This window comes from Anas platyrhynchos, chromosome 1, assembly GCF_047663525.1.
Source record: "Anas platyrhynchos isolate ZD024472 breed Pekin duck chromosome 1, IASCAAS_PekinDuck_T2T, whole genome shotgun sequence".
Classification (NCBI taxonomy): domain Eukaryota; kingdom Metazoa; phylum Chordata; class Aves; order Anseriformes; family Anatidae; genus Anas; species Anas platyrhynchos.
Window position 1 is genome coordinate 163122537 of NC_092587.1, and position 17286 is coordinate 163139822.

The 17286-nt window shown below is 41.8% G+C and overlaps 1 protein-coding gene across 34 annotated transcripts in view; it reads left to right on the plus strand.

Annotated features, from left to right (window-relative positions):
• The first annotated feature begins 6364 nt into the window (after window positions 1–6364).
• The window catches only part of MYCBP2 (MYC binding protein 2), a 193443-nt gene continuing 182521 nt past the window's right edge, over window positions 6365–17286 (plus strand). For all 34 annotated transcript variants that reach the window (XM_038182409.2, XM_038182484.2, XM_038182684.2 and 31 more), the window contains exon 1: window positions 6365–6770. In XM_038182409.2, coding sequence (XP_038038337.1) covers window positions 6499–6770 — 272 coding nt within the window. In that variant the 5' untranslated portion in view covers window positions 6365–6498. The remainder of the gene's footprint in view (window positions 6771–17286) is intronic.

A 17286-nucleotide genomic window follows, 5' to 3' on the forward strand; every position in this document is an offset into this window, starting at 1 on the left:
ATAACATCATATAAATTATTTGTATTTCTAAGGTTGAAAAACTTCTTTTGACAAGTGCTGGCATAATACTGCAAAGTTCACAACCTTTCTTGGCCAATTTCTCGACGTTCTTTGTGGAGAAATCTTTGCTGTCCTTTTCACATCAAAGCGGAAGAGCCATGGCATCATCCTCAGACTCTTCCTGTTTGCTGGCATTTATATATGATTTATATATATATATGTATATGTGTGTATGATACTTATTTAGGTGTTGGGTGAGAATAGACAGTTGCCCATCACTCTTCAACACCTTTCAAAATAACATGAGTAACATGCAGCTCCACTGAACAGCAGTATTGGCTGAGATTTGTCAGGTCGACTAATGAAGTATTTCACAGAATCATAGAATATCCTGAGTTGGAAGGGACCGTTAAGGATCATCAAGTCCAACTCTTGACACCGCACAGGTCTACCCAAAAGTTCAGACCATGTGACTAAGTGCACAGTCCAATCTCTTCTTAAATTCAGACAGGCTCGGTGCAGTGACCACTTCCCTGGGGAGCCTGTTCCAGTGTGCAACCACTCTCTCTGTGAAGAACCCCCTCCTGATGTCAAGCCTAAATTTCCCCTGCCTCAGCTTAACCCCGTTCCCGCGGGTCCTGTCACTGGTGTTAATGGAGAAAAGGTCTCCTGCCTCTCGACACCCCCTTACGAGGAAGTTGTAGACTGCAATGAGGTCTCCCCTCAGCCTCCTCTTCTCCAGGCTGAACAGGCCCAGTGCCCTCAGCCACTCCTCGTATGTCTTCCCCTCCAGGCCTTTCACCATCTTCGTAGCCCTCCTCTGGACACTCTCCAACAGTTTCATGTCCTTTGGTTATCAGTAGCAAATCCAAAGACATTGCCATGTTCCAGTGGACTGCTAGTGGAACTCGGGCAGTAGAATATGCTGTGCTAGAATAATGTTTGGGCCAAGATAATGTGCCTAGCATCTCAAAAGTGTCCAACAGTCACAAGCATATTTCTTCTTTGTGATACAGGAAGTGATTAGAGCTGCTTGAGATCCATTCCAAATTTCAATAAGCTCACATCATCAGAAACTCAAATAAAATAGCACTGACCCATAGATGGGTCAGTGGCCCTTGTTCTTACATAAGGAACGTCTATAGATGCAGAACTTTGAGTATGCTTATATGTACTCTGATATGACCTTGCTTTTTCTTGTCCCTCATAGCTCTATTTAATGTGCTATCATTTATTCCTTGTAATATTTATAAATTTGCAGCAGTTATAGTTTTTTTCCTTTCCTGTATTATCTCCTCTACTGGTACGTTTCTTACCTCTTCTATCTCCTTCTAAAACAGAACTAATCAAAAAAAGTGATAGCAATTTTTTTTTCAGGCATTGCCTAACTTTCTTCAATGTGGTTTTGACTCTCCCAGATACAGAAGATTTGTTCGTATGTAGAATAGTGTCTAGGTCCGCTTCCTGCCACACTGTATGATCCTCTTCCTGCAAAGGTTTCTGTTTCTTAAAACAGAAAATTTTTAAGTAACTTTCAGTTACTAAAAATACATTTGTGGATAGCTGCATAGGTTTTCAGGCAGTTGCACCTTAGAATGGTGTGTTTTCTTTCTTCTGTGATTACACCATCATCCTTTCACTTTCCTAGCTGGACTTACAAAGCTCTCACAATTGTCCTAAATACATTCCTGGCATCCTTCTCTGAGACTGAAATTTTAGTTTAAGATTGACCTTTTTTATCCATTTGAAAAGTCTCAATAATGTAATTTCAGTCTTGTATGAAGACACAGTCCAAACAGAAATATAATTTAATCCCATTTTTTGTTTTGGGATATGCCTTATTACTGTTTGGAGAGTAACATTTGCAGCGTTAGGGTGGTTTTTTTTCTGCCAAGCCAAGTTTCCATTAGAATGCAGGTGTTCTGTATCTTCCAAAGGATCTACAGTCCCCGTGTCTGTTGCATCATTTCTGGTGGAGGACTGGTCTTGAAGACCTAAGTGATTCCTCCATTCCTACTTTTCTACGGTAGGACTTCTGAATGAGTTGCATCTTAGTTTATATTTCATTTCTTCACCCTATGTAATAATCCAATAAACATCTCATGTTATCTGGGTCCAATTCCAAAGTTGGCTGGCATCTGTAGATTTGAATGTGAAACCACATTTTATCTTCCTCTCAACCTAAATAATTTCATAGCAGTTATATTTTATAAATCATTGTTAATGCCATCTTTGTGGGTTTCAAGTACTCTTTTTGGTTCTTGTAAATATTTTTTTCCAATTCATACACGTGCTACAGTACTGTTGGTTATAATGTTGTACGTAACTTTTCTCGATTTTTAGGGCAATGCCTTGGTAATATTTCTTCTACTCCATCTTTGTAGGAATGACAGAAAAGACTGAGTTAAATAACTAATTGCTACATCTTTGAAAGGAGAAAGTTACTCGTGAACAGCATGCTTATTGGAACATGTATCTATTCTTATTTATTCTAATGCCAGTCATATCACCATGTTATAAGTAAAATGCTGGGGGTTTCTCTCTTGATCTCTCTACTGTACCTGAAAGAAATCATTAGCTTAACTTCAAGAGTCGATGCATATGGTACAGCATAATGAAATGTCTGAGCTGTAAGCTTTTACTTTGCACAATTTTTTTCTAAAGCCAGTTTTAAAGAGAATTTCAAGGAGAAGACAATACAGTTTGGCTAAGGCAGAAGTAAAGGCAAAATGTTACCACAACAGAAAGTATAAAAACAAAAGTTGGAGAAGCAGTATACAAAGAGACTTTCACATTACTAAGCTCTTTGGGATATACATGACAGCTGGCATATAAAAAGAAACGTATTTTTTTTTTATTAGTTTTTTTCCTTCTAGCACTTCTCTACAATTAATGTTGGGAAAACTTGACTTGCAAAAAAAAAAAAAAAGGCAAAGCAACTAATTTAGAGATTTTTTTTTTTTTTTTTTTTAAATACATGAGCTTTGTTTTCCTTCTCATGGGCTGTGTAGAGAAACTGAAAATGGGTAAGCATAAGAAGTTGTCACTTGGAAAACAAGCAGGTGAGCATCTCCTTTGTAGGAATGGAGAAGGCCTTGCTTTTACAGTCAGCGTAGTTCCTGTCCTGCACTTTTTATCATTAAAGAACTCTTAAAAAGTGCAGCACAAGGATTATCTTGTAATTTTTTTTTCCAATAATAATGATGTCTCAAAAAAGGGGAAAAAAAGTGACTTTAATTGTATTCAAAGCTTTACAGAATGTCTGAAGAGTGACAGCAGTTTAGTAACTGAGGTATATAATTTCTCTCCTCCCTTCCCTCATTACTGCTTTAAGTCCTATTTGTGGATAAGATGTGACAGTAAGAGCTAGTTGCTTCTAGTGAACAAGAAAACCACCATCAACAGATTGTAGCAAATCATGAGTTTTATCACGGAAGTACTGAATTCTGTGGTTCATAACTTTCTGGCTGCAACCCAACATGCAAAGGGCCTAGTTTGCATATTTTAAATTTATCTTAGTCTCTTCACAAGCAAAGAATACAGATTAATACGTTGGTTTGTATCAGTTTGAAAGCTTAAAAAACTAAGGCCTACCTAGAAATATCATTAAAAAGCGAAAAGGATTATGAAATTGTAGAACTTTCCCTTTTACATCCAGTCATGTAGGATACCAGAGCTTTAGAATGACCTGTTAGGAAATTATTGTAATGCTGTGTTGAAACCCATGCCAATACAATGTTCATGTGAGCAGTGATAGTCAACAAGACAAACCGTCAGACTCTGATTCTGGATGACTTCTGAACAATTTGTTCTGCTAAAACCTACTTATGAAGCTGCCAAGTGCATGAAAGCAACTGCTGAAACCCCACCTTAAAGTAAAAGGGAGAGACTGGCAAAGTGCTTCATTCAATAACAGCAAGTAGATGTTGCCAAAAAGGAAAAGAGTATTGTCAGAAGTAAGATATACTCTGGTTGCAAAGTAGAACTACCAAAAAATGACAGCTTTTAGTTGACTGAGAATGTTTTGATGATATAATAAATCCATCTTCTAAGCATCTCCTGTTAGATAAAAAGCACTGCAGCTACATAAAACAAAGGGCTAATCTGGTGCAAACTGTTTCTCCAAAACTGTGGACTGTGGTTGTTTTTTTTTTTTTGTTTTTTTTTTTTTTTCTCTCCTCTGGGCACAAATCTGAACCTGTACACAGTTACACTAACTGCAGAAGTTAGTTAGAAGTATGCTCAGGTCTCTCTTGTACTACGGAGCCCAGAACTGGACCCAGTACTCCAGGTACGGCCCCACCGGTGCTAGGTAGAGGGGAAGGATCAGCTCCTGTGACCTGCTGGCAAAAAATTGCCTAATGCAGCCCAGGATACCATTAGCATTCTTTGCAGCAAGGACACGCTGCTGGCCCGTGTTCAATTTGGTGTCCACTGGGACCCCCAGGTCTTTTTCTGCAGAGCTGCTTTGCAGCTGCTGCCTGGGGTCCTCAGTTGTGCTGTTGGTTGTTGCCAAATATAGCACATAGGCTGAAACTTACGGGAGGAGGACAGTGCACTGTGGGTAATTGGTGAGATCAAAAAAAAAAAAGGCAAAACGACTTGAGATAAAGAGATTCAGAGTATTAGTAGATGCAGCTTGGGGAGAACAAAGTTCGCGATGCCACATGTGGCTCTGTACAACACAAGCCCAGACAACTTCTATAGTGTGGAGCAATACGCAAGAATTGCAATAAATTGCATCACTTTCATAAAACTTTGCCAGAACTTTGCTTTTATAGTACACATATTAAGATGGCTACTACAGCATTAGTGCAGAGATGTGACAGGCAATGTTACACCAGAAGGGAATGCATTTGCCTGGCAGTGTCTTTTTGGTTAAGGAAAAGTAGCAGCTGCTGCAAAAAGCACACAAATGAGCTGAAAGGTGCTGGGGGTGGCTGGGTGGGGGCTCCCTTTCTTCTGCCATATTCTTGCCTCTAGGAATGATTTTAGGTAGTTCCTAAAAGAGGAGCTAGAAAGCATTATTATTCAGGTTTCTAGAGGGAATGCAATTTGGTGGTGGTTAGCACCGTAAGACATAGTGCTTATCTCACTGTGGTTCCTTCTCTCACTGCTGGATTATCATTTTTTTTTTTTTTCCACAAACACATTACAGTATAAGAATTATACCTGGAAGCTTTTTATGTAGTTAGTATTTCAAGCACCTTTAGGATGGCCTCTGCCTCTAAATACATTCAGAAAGCACTCTTTGTTTTCCTCAGTGATGGCACTAATCTGGCCATCTTTCTGTGACAGCTATCCCTTAGAAAACCTGTACAATTTATTATCTTTGACATCTCTAGTCCTCTGTAGAAAGTGCTTGAAATTTGGCATGGATACATAAGTGTTGGGGAGTTATACCCAAGCTTCAGAAAGATTACAGTCGCATATTGACCTGCATTTGCTGTTACGCAGGAAGCTGTTTGTGAATACGTATATGCTGATGTATTCAGCATCAGCAGAATTACAGGCTTTTTTTAGGCCTTCATTTGGGGAAAATAATAATAAATGATGATGTACATCTTGTTTGGGTGACAGTTTTTGGCAGACTTAGATTTAGTTGCATTTTGCATGCGGTCTTATTTTAGGAGGATCTTTTTTTTTCCCCTTTTTTACTTTATTTTTACAGCATGTTCTCTAAGGCATACACCTGAAGCCCTCAGCTGGGTAAAGCAGCAGGGAGTGTGACAAAACTGCAGGGCTGAACTGACACCAGATCAGGGAAATTTTAAGGAGAAAGGAAGGCGAGGAGGGGGATGAAAGGAGGCAACACAGGAGGAGCGCGCTGCAGGGGCGCCCGCTGCAGCGCCTCTCCTCTCCTCTGAAGGCAGCTGGAGCCCCGTGGGGCCTGGGAGGGCGATTTGAGGGAACCTGGGCCTAAGGTGGCACCTCCGTAGGGGAGGGGCTGGGGCTCCGCGGGTGCTCCCCGGGGCCTCTGACGGGTGAGGGCCGGCAGCTCGGCGCCGCCCGCTCCTTCCCCGCCCCCCCTCATTCCCCTCCATTACGGGGCCGGACCGGGCGCATGCGTGCTCGGGAAGGGTGTCAGGGAAGGGCCGGGCCGGGCCGGCGGAGGTGGGGCCGGGGCGGCTGCGCGGCGAGGGGCGGCGGCGCCCAGCAGAAACTCCGGAGGGGAAGCGGCGGCCGCCGGCCTCCGCCCCCCGGCAGCGGGAGGAGGAAGCGAAGCGGGCGGCCGGGCCGCTGCCGCCGCCGGCCCCGAGGCATAGGGTCCCGGCCGGAGCTCGGGCGGGCGTTTGGCTCCCCCCCCCCCCCGCCGCCACCGCCGCGGCGTCCCCGCAGCCCCGTCCCCGGCGGCCTCGCAGCCCGCGGGGCGGCTCGGGCGGCCTCGCCATGGCCGGGCCCCGGCGGTGAAGGCAGCGGGAGCCGCCTGCGGCCGCCTCCGTGCCCGTTGCCCGGCCGGGAGGCAGCGCAGCCAGCAGGGGGCGGGCGGGGAGGGGGATGAGCGCTGCCGCCGCCGCCTCCTCCTCCTCCTCTGCGGGAGCCGCCGCCTGCACCGGGGCCGAGGGCGGCTTCTTCTTCCTCTCGGGCGGCTCCGCGCCCATGGGGCCCGAGGAGGGCTCTGCCGGCGGGCTGGGAGCCCTGGCGGCGCCGTCGCTGGGCTGCCGGGGCCGCTACCAGCTGCTGCTGTCGGGGAAGGCCCTGGCCGACAGATACCGGAAGATTTACACGGCGGCGCTGAGCGACCGGGAGCTGGGGAGCCACCCGGGCAGGTACCGAGCGCCCATCCAGCAGCGGGCGGGGGGCGCCGACACCGCCCCCTCCTCGTCCCCGAGCAGGGCTGCCTGTGCCCCTCTCCCCTCCCCTCCCCCAGCCGGGTTTGGGGCCAGATGACGCCCTTTTGGCCAACGGGAGCGATGTCTCGGCGCCCTGCTGCCATCCGGGGCGGGTGCGGGATAACGGCACCTGCCCGCCCCAATTTATGTGGCGTGCCCGCTCCGGGCATCGCTGCCCGCGGGAGGCGGAAAGATGGGGGAGAAGAAACGGGGCCCCGAGGAGGAGGAGGAGGTGGTTGGGGTCGTGGATGGCACAGAAATGGGGCCTTGAGCCGGCATAAGGCGTGGTGTGGGGGGTTGATGGCAGGAGGGCAGCCCCTTCAGGCGGTGTGGGGTGGGTAAATGGCTGCACAGCACGAGGCGCTTGGCATCCGCGGGTGTTTTCGGGGTTTTGTTTGGTTTTCTGCCCGACTTGAACAGCAGGGGTCACTTCCCCCACAAAAGGCTGCGTATGGGAGTGTGTGATAGTGTAAGAAACTTAAAGAATAACGTAATCTTCCCAATGTGCTCTTGGCAAGTGCCGGGAGCGTGTGCTCGCTAACGCTGGCGTCTGACATCTTTGCGATTTCTGAGTGCTCCTCAGATCGTATGACAGGGAAGCTACACCTTTTTACATATATATGTGTATATTTTGTACATGTATAAACATATTTACATACATACACACACAAATATCGTATATACACACAGTATGTATATATACACTATATATATACTGTAGTATGTATGTACATGTATATGTGTAGTATTTATATATATACATAGTACCTGTAAGCTTTCTTACCCTTGTTATTCCTTAGCCCAGCACTCATGACTTTTTCCTTTACATCTTCTTTTACTGCTTTTGATCATTTATTCTTGGGACTGCGAGTGCTAAACGTGAAGAAATTTATGATAAGCTTTAATCTGATGTGATTTATCAGATATTTAATCTGAGTTTTTACCTTGACATGTCTGTACTATTTAAAGCTGTAGTTTTGAGGTTTTGTCCACAATGGTTTTTGGTTTCAGCATAATTCAACTGGTATCTCTTCTACTTATTGTAGAAAATACCAGCTTTAAGTGGGTGTAAATGTCAATATTTTTAATATTGTATTAATGTATTAATTTTGATTCCAAGACACCATAAATTGCATTCATTTTGAGTCTGTTTCCAACTAACAGGTTTCTATGAGAATGACAATTAAAAGAGAAACGGTGACATTCAAAAGTTGCTGTGTATCTTCAGTTTTGAAGACTAGAGTTAGTCACTTGTCTTGGCTACATTTTATAATCTTAGAGTAAATCACTTACAGTAAATCACTATCAAGATTATTCTGTAAGCCAGAATCCTCTGTACAGGGGAAACAGATTGTGTTAAGGTATTAGGCAGGTGAATGCCAGCTAATTAATTATGGTGAATACAGTCAGTCTGGATAGTAGGAATTTTAAGAGGTTTAATGTTTAATGACCACGTGTTGCTCCCCATCTCTTGATAACTGACCTCCAACATCTCTTGCATCAGACTGATGGCAGCCAATGCACTGCTCATCATCTCCACCCTTTTCCACAGCAATGTCAAAAACATTCCAGTTTTAAGATTTGAGAATTTCAGCTACCTGCTGGTCTTCAAAAAGAAATTGTGAGACATTACTAACATTTTCCTGTGCTCTAAGGCTCTCTGCTTTGAAGGGTGATAGTACAACCTGCTTTTGATATGGTGACATAGAATTTTTGCTTCATGTCTGCAAAATTGTGCTCTGCACTTAATGGTGTGATCAGTGCCTCGTTGAGCCCTGTTATTCCAAACACTGACTTAAATGTTTATGAAGAGCTAGGAGCCGTATTAGAATGCTTGTGCACGGAAGAGGAAATGAGGCATTGTGCAGAATGTGTAAAAGTTGCAGTAAGATTAATTTCACGTTTGTAAGGTGTTTGTGCTAGCTGTCACCTGAAAACAATGAATGCCACGTGTTGAGTAGGATGGAGTAATTGGCTTTGAAATAGCTCTAGCAGTGCTTTGCACGTCCCCCTGTAATGCTGGCTGTGGTGTTACAAAAACTTTGGTCGCCGAAGAAGATGGTTTGGTTGCTAGATGGTTTTGTTGCCCCCACTGTGTTTACATAATTATTTATATAGTCTCTTGCAGTAACAGATTAGAGACTCGCGCTGGGTTAAAATTAACTTGGCAAAAATGGTTTGTTGTAATCCAGCCTAATTCCCCGATCTGGCTCACCTTGCGATTGTACCCGTGCTTGTGACAGCGTGAGGGGAAGGTTGCACAGGAAGGAATCCTTGCACGGAGAGGTGGGAGGAGAGAGGCTGCTTCTTTTGCCACCAATGCCAGGCTAATAATTTTATGAAAGGGAACAGAAATAAAGTATCTAATCCTGTAATTTAATGTACAGCCATCTTTGGTCAGATGACAACTTTAAGAATCTGTTACAGTTCCAGAGCAGTGGGAAATTTACGTGTCAAATCACAATTGGTTTGGAAGATGAATCTACTCTGAGTACGTTTAACCTGTAGTTCAAATACATAGTTTTTTTTTCTGATTTATCACTTGGAATGTAATCCTAACAAGCACCTCTATCCAGCTGAATTGCTGCTACTAATCATTGTGTATCTCAGGGCTTTCCCTAAACTGTCAGACCCTTTGCTTTTCTTTCAATTGTGTACATATACTAGAAGGCTATCAGGTAGGTTTATTGTGTTCTTTGAAATCTTCTGTCATATACAGATAGAAATGAATTTGTAATGCCTTTTGTGTGGCCTGTCTTGTCATGAAGATGTTTACTGAATAATCTTGACTAATGTGAGTTTTTAATATTATAGTGACAATATATTCTGAAATTATAGTAATTTCACACTCATATCTTGAGTGTTTTCCCATCTGGTTTGCAGCTATCAATTGATCTTTACCAAAAAGATAGATTTTTTTTTTTTTTTTCCTGAAGAATATAAACTCAGCAATTGTGGAAGTAACATCATGCAGATAGATCCAAGAATGGTTTCCAAATCGGTTCTTCTATGATCCCATATGCATTTTAAATTTCTTATAAGAACTGTGTCTGGATTTCTCTAGTAATATTAGGTGTCAGAGATGCAGCAGTATTTATTGAATAATAATGAGCAATAATATTGAATATACTCTTTATGCTCCTTACTAAAGTGAGTCATCCTGCTGAGCTTATCAGGTTCTTAATTTGTTCTTTACATAGTTGCTAGAAACATCCTATCAATTAATGTAGAAGCACTAGGAACTTAAAAATACAGCTGCTTTTTCTGGATTACCTTTTTTTGTCCAGTACTTCTTTGCTAGAGTTGCCTCTTAGAGCTCCTTCACAGGAGAAGGGGGGGAAAAAAAAAAGCTTGTATTTGTGTTCTGGGAAGAAAAAAAAAAAAAACACACACAAATCTAATGATATGAAGTGGCTTGCCTTGAGACCAAGGAAAATTTCAGTTATTGCTGGAGTGTAAGATTTCTGCTTGAAAAAGCAGAAATCAGATGGGTTGACCAGAAATCAAATGGGTGTTTCTCCAGCCATTTTGACTGAAGAAGAGGCAGCCAATGTCGTTGGTTTCATGATGTTTCTTTCCACTGGATGATAAAGAAACTTGGGGAGGTAGGCCATCTTATCTGCACTCATAGTGGTAAACTATACATCCTTTGGAGCAAATGGATCGCTAGTTCATTATTTAGGCCTTTCAAAGTTAAGTGAAAGTCTAAAGTCTTCCCTTATGCTCAAAATGCAATGCTTATTTGGCTGTGGAGAACTTCAAATATATACTTGATATACTTTTCAAAATTTTATTGGAGAAATGCTATTAAAATAATTCACCTTAGCGCTAAGTTAATAAAGCGTGTGTAGAAACCATGTTTATTATATTTAGATGTATGAAGTTTGTGTAGATGTGGTAGTTGGTACACCAGAAAGCCTAAGTTTCCTAAGGTCTGAAGTCTTTACAAAAGCTATAATCTGCTTTCTGTTTGGGACTTGATGCTTCTTCTGTTTTGTTTTTGTTTGATGAAAGTATAATTGCAAAGAAGCATGGAAGCATTCATTTGATTCAAAAAAGGAAGGTTAATATATAGAGACCAATAAAATGGTTAGTGTTTTTTTTTTTTTTTTTTGTGAAAATTTGCTTCACTGTTTTCCAATTCTTACATTTTGTAAATGTCATTTTACCAAAAAGAAAGTTGAAGCAAGTCCATATGTAAACTTAAATCTTTTATTTTATTAGAAAATTTATGTGCTGCTGAATCTTACATTAAACTAACCTTTCCTTTTGAAAAGCTAATAAGAGTTCCTCTCTGCTTTAGGCATTTTAGCTGCAATATAGCAATGCTTTAATACTTTATTTTCAACCCTGGATATGAGGAGAGCAGACTTCAGGCTACTCAGGAAACTAGATAGTAAGGGTCGCTGGGAAACTGCTTTTGAAGGCACTGGGGTCCTTCAGTGTTCACTTTTTGGGTGCTACCTCTTAGGAACACAGGAGCAGGCAGTTCAAAGATCGTGGAAGTCAAGGAGGCAGGACAGAGGCTGAGTAGGAAATCTGGAGAAAAAGAGAGATCCTGATCCTTCTACAGATTGGGAGGAAAAGAAGTATGGACACTGAAAGTGAGGTTGGGTGACATGGGAGGACTACAGAGATGCTGCTGGCCACTCTAGGGAATTCCCAATCAACTAAAAGCTGGCGAATGCTGTCCCAGTTCTCAAGAGGTCAAGGAAGAAGACCCTAGTAATTGCAGGCCTGTCAGTCTCACTTCAGTTCCTGGTTATGGAGAAGATTATTCAGGGAGTTATTGGAAAATGTCTGAAAGACAACGCAGTGTTTGGACACAATCAGTACAGGTTCATGAGGGGAAAGTCCTGTTTAACAAACTCCATTTTCATTTATTTTATTCATTTATTACCACCTGTCTAGGAGACCAAGGAAATCCAGCTGATAAAATCTTTTTGGATTTCACAAAAGCTTTCAATACTGTCTCTCACAGTATCCTTCTGGACAAAATGTCCACCATACAGCTAGATAAGTACGTAATGTGATGGGTGAAAAATTAATTGGCTGACAGGCTGGGCTCAGAGTGTTATAGTAAATGGAGTTACATCAGGCTGGCAGACAGTCCCTAGTGGGGTTCCACAGGGCTCCATTTTAGGGCCAGTTCTCTTCAATGTTTTCATAAGTGACTTGGATGCAGGACTCCAGTACATACATATTAAGTAAGTTTGCAGATGACGCTAATTTATGGGGAACTGTTAGCTCCCTCTAGGGTGGAGAGGCCTTGCAGAGAGGGCTGGGCAAATCACTAATAACATGAAATTTATCAAGAGTAAGTGCTGGATTCTGCATCTGGGATGGGGCAGCCCTGGCTATACGTACAGACGGGGGATAAGAGGCTGGAGGGCAGCCCTGCAGAAAGGGATCTGCTGTTCTGGTTGATGTCAGGTTGAATGTGAGCCAACAGTGTGCCCTGGCAGCCAGAAGGGCCGACCATGCCCTGGGGTGCATCAAGCACAGCACTGCTAGCTGGTCAAGGAGAGCGATGGTCCCAATCTGCTCTGTGCTGCTGCAGCCTCACCTTGAGTGCTGTGCGTGTGGTTTTGGGTGCCACAATATAAGAAAGACGTGAAACTGTTAGCATCCAAAGGAGGGCCACAAAGCTGGTGAAGTGCCTAGAGGGCAAGATGTGAGAGGAGCAGCTGAGGTCCCTTGGTTTGCTCAGCCCCGAGCAGAGCAGGCTGAGGGGAGGCCTCATGGCGGCCTGCAGCTCCCTCATGAGGGGAGCAGAGGGGCAGGCGCTGAGCTCTGCTCTTTGGGGACAGCGACAGGACCCGAGGGAACGGCATGGAGCTGGGGGTTAGGGAGTGGTCGGGCACTGGGACCGGTTCCCCAGGGCAGTGGTCACAGAACTGAGCTGCTGGAGTTCAAGAAGCGTTTGGACAACGCTCTAAGACATAGGGTCTGATTTTGGGGTGGTCCTGTGTGGGGCTGGGAGTTGGATGCAGTGATCCTTGTGGGTCCCTTCCAACTCAGGATTTCTATGACTATATGATTTATTCTGCTTTTAGTTAGCTGGGATTAACTTGTTAAGCTAAAGCCATGTACTTCATATATCTTCTTCACTTATATTGTGATAATGGAAGTTGTTCTACAGAGTGATTATTTTGGAGGTGCTATAGTAGGTGCTTAGTCTAACGTGGTTTGTATTTCTTCAGTGTTTGCATAGAAAACATAACGAAGTGGGAAAGAAGCAAGTAACCTGTCTGATTGTAAAATTATTAATAGGTCAAGTTGATAAAATCAGGGTGAAAGCACTGAGGCAACTAGACTAAAATTTCTAAGCACCTTTAAAAGGACTAAGTGAATTCTCTTTCTCTGATTTGAAAAGCTATAAAAAAATTAAATGGAATCCATGAGGGGAATATTCTGTTTTTTTGTGGGTTGCTATAAAGGAATTTCTATTTTGCAAAAATGGATGTGCAAACCTCTTTAGATGTCTAGCAGTGCTACAGGAGACCTTTGTCTTTGTAGTCATGCCTCCTTCCATTTCTTATGAAGGAGGAGCGTGTGTAATTTGGAAAGGCACTAACGCATGTGATAGAATCACACTGTGTGGTTCTTCTATTTATTTTGGAGTACAAAATAATACTGTGTGGAACGTCTTGTTTTTCTGTCACAAGTTCAATTGCAGGCCATGCTGGAACTGAACAGAGGTTACAAAAAAAAGCCTTGTGAAACTAGGTTTTGTAGCTCTGGGAGTGTGCTTGTATGAGTGCGTGTCAAGTAGCAGCAGCTACTGTGTGAGCTGCTATTTAGGGACATTGGGAGTGTGGACCAGTGGAGAAGGAAAACAATTAATGTGTAGAACATGTCAGTTTGTTACCAAATCATCTGTATTGTAGATGTACCAATTTAATTTAGTATTTTGATCATTATTGGTTAAGGCTTCTTAGTGTTTATATCGTAATTGTGTCAGGAAGCATCTTTCCAGAAAATTATGACAGCAGATTGCTGCCTCTTTTTCCCATTATTGGCTCTTCCGTTTCAGCTTCAGGATTCTTACAGACCCTATTTAAGCATAAGGCCCTATGTCATTTTCCTTTCTTGGTAGATTGATCCTTGGTGTTTGGTGATCTCTTGTTGTGCTGCTAACTTTGGGGATCTTGGCTACTCAAAGCGTGCTCCAAAATGCTATGTTTCTAAAACAGTTTATCCTTTCTGAACATCAGGTTGTGGATTATTGATGAGAATATTTGTGTGAATGTGATTGTAGGTGTTGGTACCTATACAGTGGCAAAGTCCTCAACTGCAGCAAGACCTCTGACTCAATTATTAGCTTTATACTTCTAGAAGCTAACATGAGCTTAATGTAACGGAGTTATACGAAGTCTCTTCCACTTCAAACCAGCAAACATTGCCTGAATATTCTGCTGAAGTTCACAAGAATTTGGAATTTTAATACCCAAACATACAAATAATACAACTTCTAAGTAGGACAGGATGAGAAAAAACGACCTATTAGATTTGCAACATTTGTGGTTTACTTCATTTCCTCAGTATTTTAACCAGCGACTGATTTTTTTTTTTTCTATTTTATTTCAAGATGGGCCACAGCTTCATGGTTCAAGGAATAATTAGAGCTAATTTTGCTCAATTGGGATTGGACTTCCATTTTTTAAAGACATATGAGTTCTGATGGCAATTTAATATCGAGTCTGATATTCTATTCTCAGCAATCCTCAGACTGATCTGCGTGTCCCTGGGATTCTTCCACCTACTGATTTGAGACCATCTGTTTCTGTGTTCCAGTCTCGTTTTCTTTCAATGCTGGTTTGTGGTGGGGCTTCTTTTGTGTTTTTGTTGCTGTTTTGTTTTTAAGCTGTGAGGGAATGCCATTTTAATGTTTCGATTCCAGCTATGCTAGCTGCTCTGGCAGACTGGTGGTCTGTTAAGTGACACATAAGCAGTTAAGGTTAGGCTGGAGCTGGAGTAATAGAAGAAGTTACCATCCCCCGCTGCTGGCTGTGTTAAATGAGTTGAATGGGCTGTCTGCTTCCTGAGAGCTTGATGTTGAATTTGTGCTTCCACTGCATGAGGATTTATTTTATTTATTTATTTTCATACTTCTTCCACTCCCTGTCCCGTCCCCTGCCATATTATGCTCCTCCTCTTGGCCACGATATCTTGAGGATGCTGCAGTAAATTCTTCTCTTGGTATGACTACTGATGTGTTTATAGAGAGCACGTATAACATACCACTAAGTCTTTTGTACAGAACCATTTCCTGCAAACAGATTTGTGTCCTCTGTTTACTTTGGAAACTTGCCTCCTTACAGCATCTCTCGAAAACATGGTTGCATTTCTTTCTCATCTTGCTTGCCATAAACAGTGCTTCAGACTGAGATGCTGGTTGGAATAATAGTCCTATTAATAATGAAAGCTTTTATATTTTAAATATACTATTGCTAAGTAATCTTTCACAGTCAATTCCTACCACTGTACCACTCCAAAAGATGAGTACTAGAAATTGGCACAGGAGAGTGGGCTGCTTGTGCTCTAAATGGCTACACTAAGATACATGGTTTTTATATGTTTAATATATGCTTCATTTTTTTCTTAGCAACCAGTATTTCTTAGTAAATAGCATATCATAGCTCAGTACCTTCCTTCAGGCTGATAAATATCTGGGACTAAGTTTTTATCATTATAACTGTACGATGCTTCTTCTTTGCATGTGATATATCTATTGCTACTTCAGTGTGAGAAAACTGTGGGTATTTTTCTTTTCTTACCCATCTAATAAGTAAGTCTGTACTAGTCTGCACAGCCTAGACAAGAAACTAAAGTTCAGCTATGTTGTCCCCACACAAATCTGGAGCCCTTTGGTTAGATTAGTGCCATACCTTGTTTTTCGTTTTCTTCCCTTGATTTTACTTGATTCATGTTGCCAAGAATAATTGTTTCAGGTAATGGTTTTTCAGCTGTGGTTTGTGAATTCCTGGAAAACACTTCACAGATTCTGTGAAAACGGAAGTAAGATAAGGTGGAAAAAAAAAAAAAGCCCATTGTTGGTAGTTTTAAATCCATCAGAATGATCCAAACCACTACTGAAAAATTTTATAGGTTTACAAATGTAAATAATTGGAAGTGTCTTCTATAACTTATGCTGCAGTGTCATAGGATTTAGGTTGTTTTGATCATGGGCTCTGTCAGTCTGGAAAAATACCTAGCTAAGAGTTTGAGCCTTAACAAGGTCAAACCCTGAACTCTTCATTTCACTTCTCCATCGTTCTCTGTCTTGGTGATAACATCACTCATCTTTTCTGTTGCTAAGCCTTTAATCCAATGATTGTCTTTATACAGATCTGTGGCCAGTCTTCTGCATTACATTGAGATGAGCTTGATTTTAAACACTGTATTCTCCTGTTTTTATTATCACAGCCTCATCTCTCATATATTGATTTTTCTCGAAGTATTCTTTCTATCCCCTTTCTCTGCAAACTCGCTATCCCATTTTATCACTAGAATATAGAGTGGTGACCGTTTGGAGAATGTAAGTTTTCAGTAGTGTGCACGAGGTGGTTGCAGCTTGTGCTGTCCAGTGAAGATGGTGCAGTGTTTATTTGTTTCTTTGTAATAGCAGTCGCTCTGTCTAAGGATTTAGTACTGTTATTGACAGCTGTAGTGTGCTTTCTCTTAAAGTGTGCTCTCTTTAAGTAAAGTTCTTCCTTAATTTCATGGAGTTGATTCTCTAAATTAAAATTCCGCTTATATGATTTAAAAAAAAAAAAAAAAAAAAGCTTTGTACACGCTTCAGTTTTGGTGGTTGCATTTGGATAGGAAAGTGGCCAGAGGTTCTAATACTGTTTTTGCTATGGCAGAAAGACCTTTATATTTTCAGCTAAACAAAAAAAAAATAGCCCTAAATCTGTCTGTAGAGGTGAGAGATACAAAATGATTTCCTCCGCACTGAAAAACTAGAAGTAGAATACTTCACTTCCATATATTCTTGCAGATCTAATTTCATGGGTAATGTTTCAGCTAATACATGAAAAATCAGGTAATTACAGAAAAGAAACTATACCTGTCAGTGATTGTGTTGAGAAAGCATTCTCTTTGTGTGGGGAATACTTTGTAGGTGTGCTTCCTTGTGCACTGTACTACTAAAACAGCACAAATCCAAACATTTTATTTGTAAAAGGGAAATTTCTAGATACTGTTTTGCAGTTCTGCTGTTCTGTCATGGTTAAATTAAAATCAGATCTGTTTCACTTGTGTAGTTGGCTTAAAGGTTTAAAAAGGATATTCCAGCAGGCTGAATAACCTGCTTCCTTAAGCCTCCAAAAATTAGATTTTCGAGGAAAAAGGATGCTAATTGTTTTAAAAATTCATGTAATAGTAATAATGATATAATATTATGTCATAAGCTTGAGAAATTGCTCTGAGTTATGAAACTAAGAAGTTG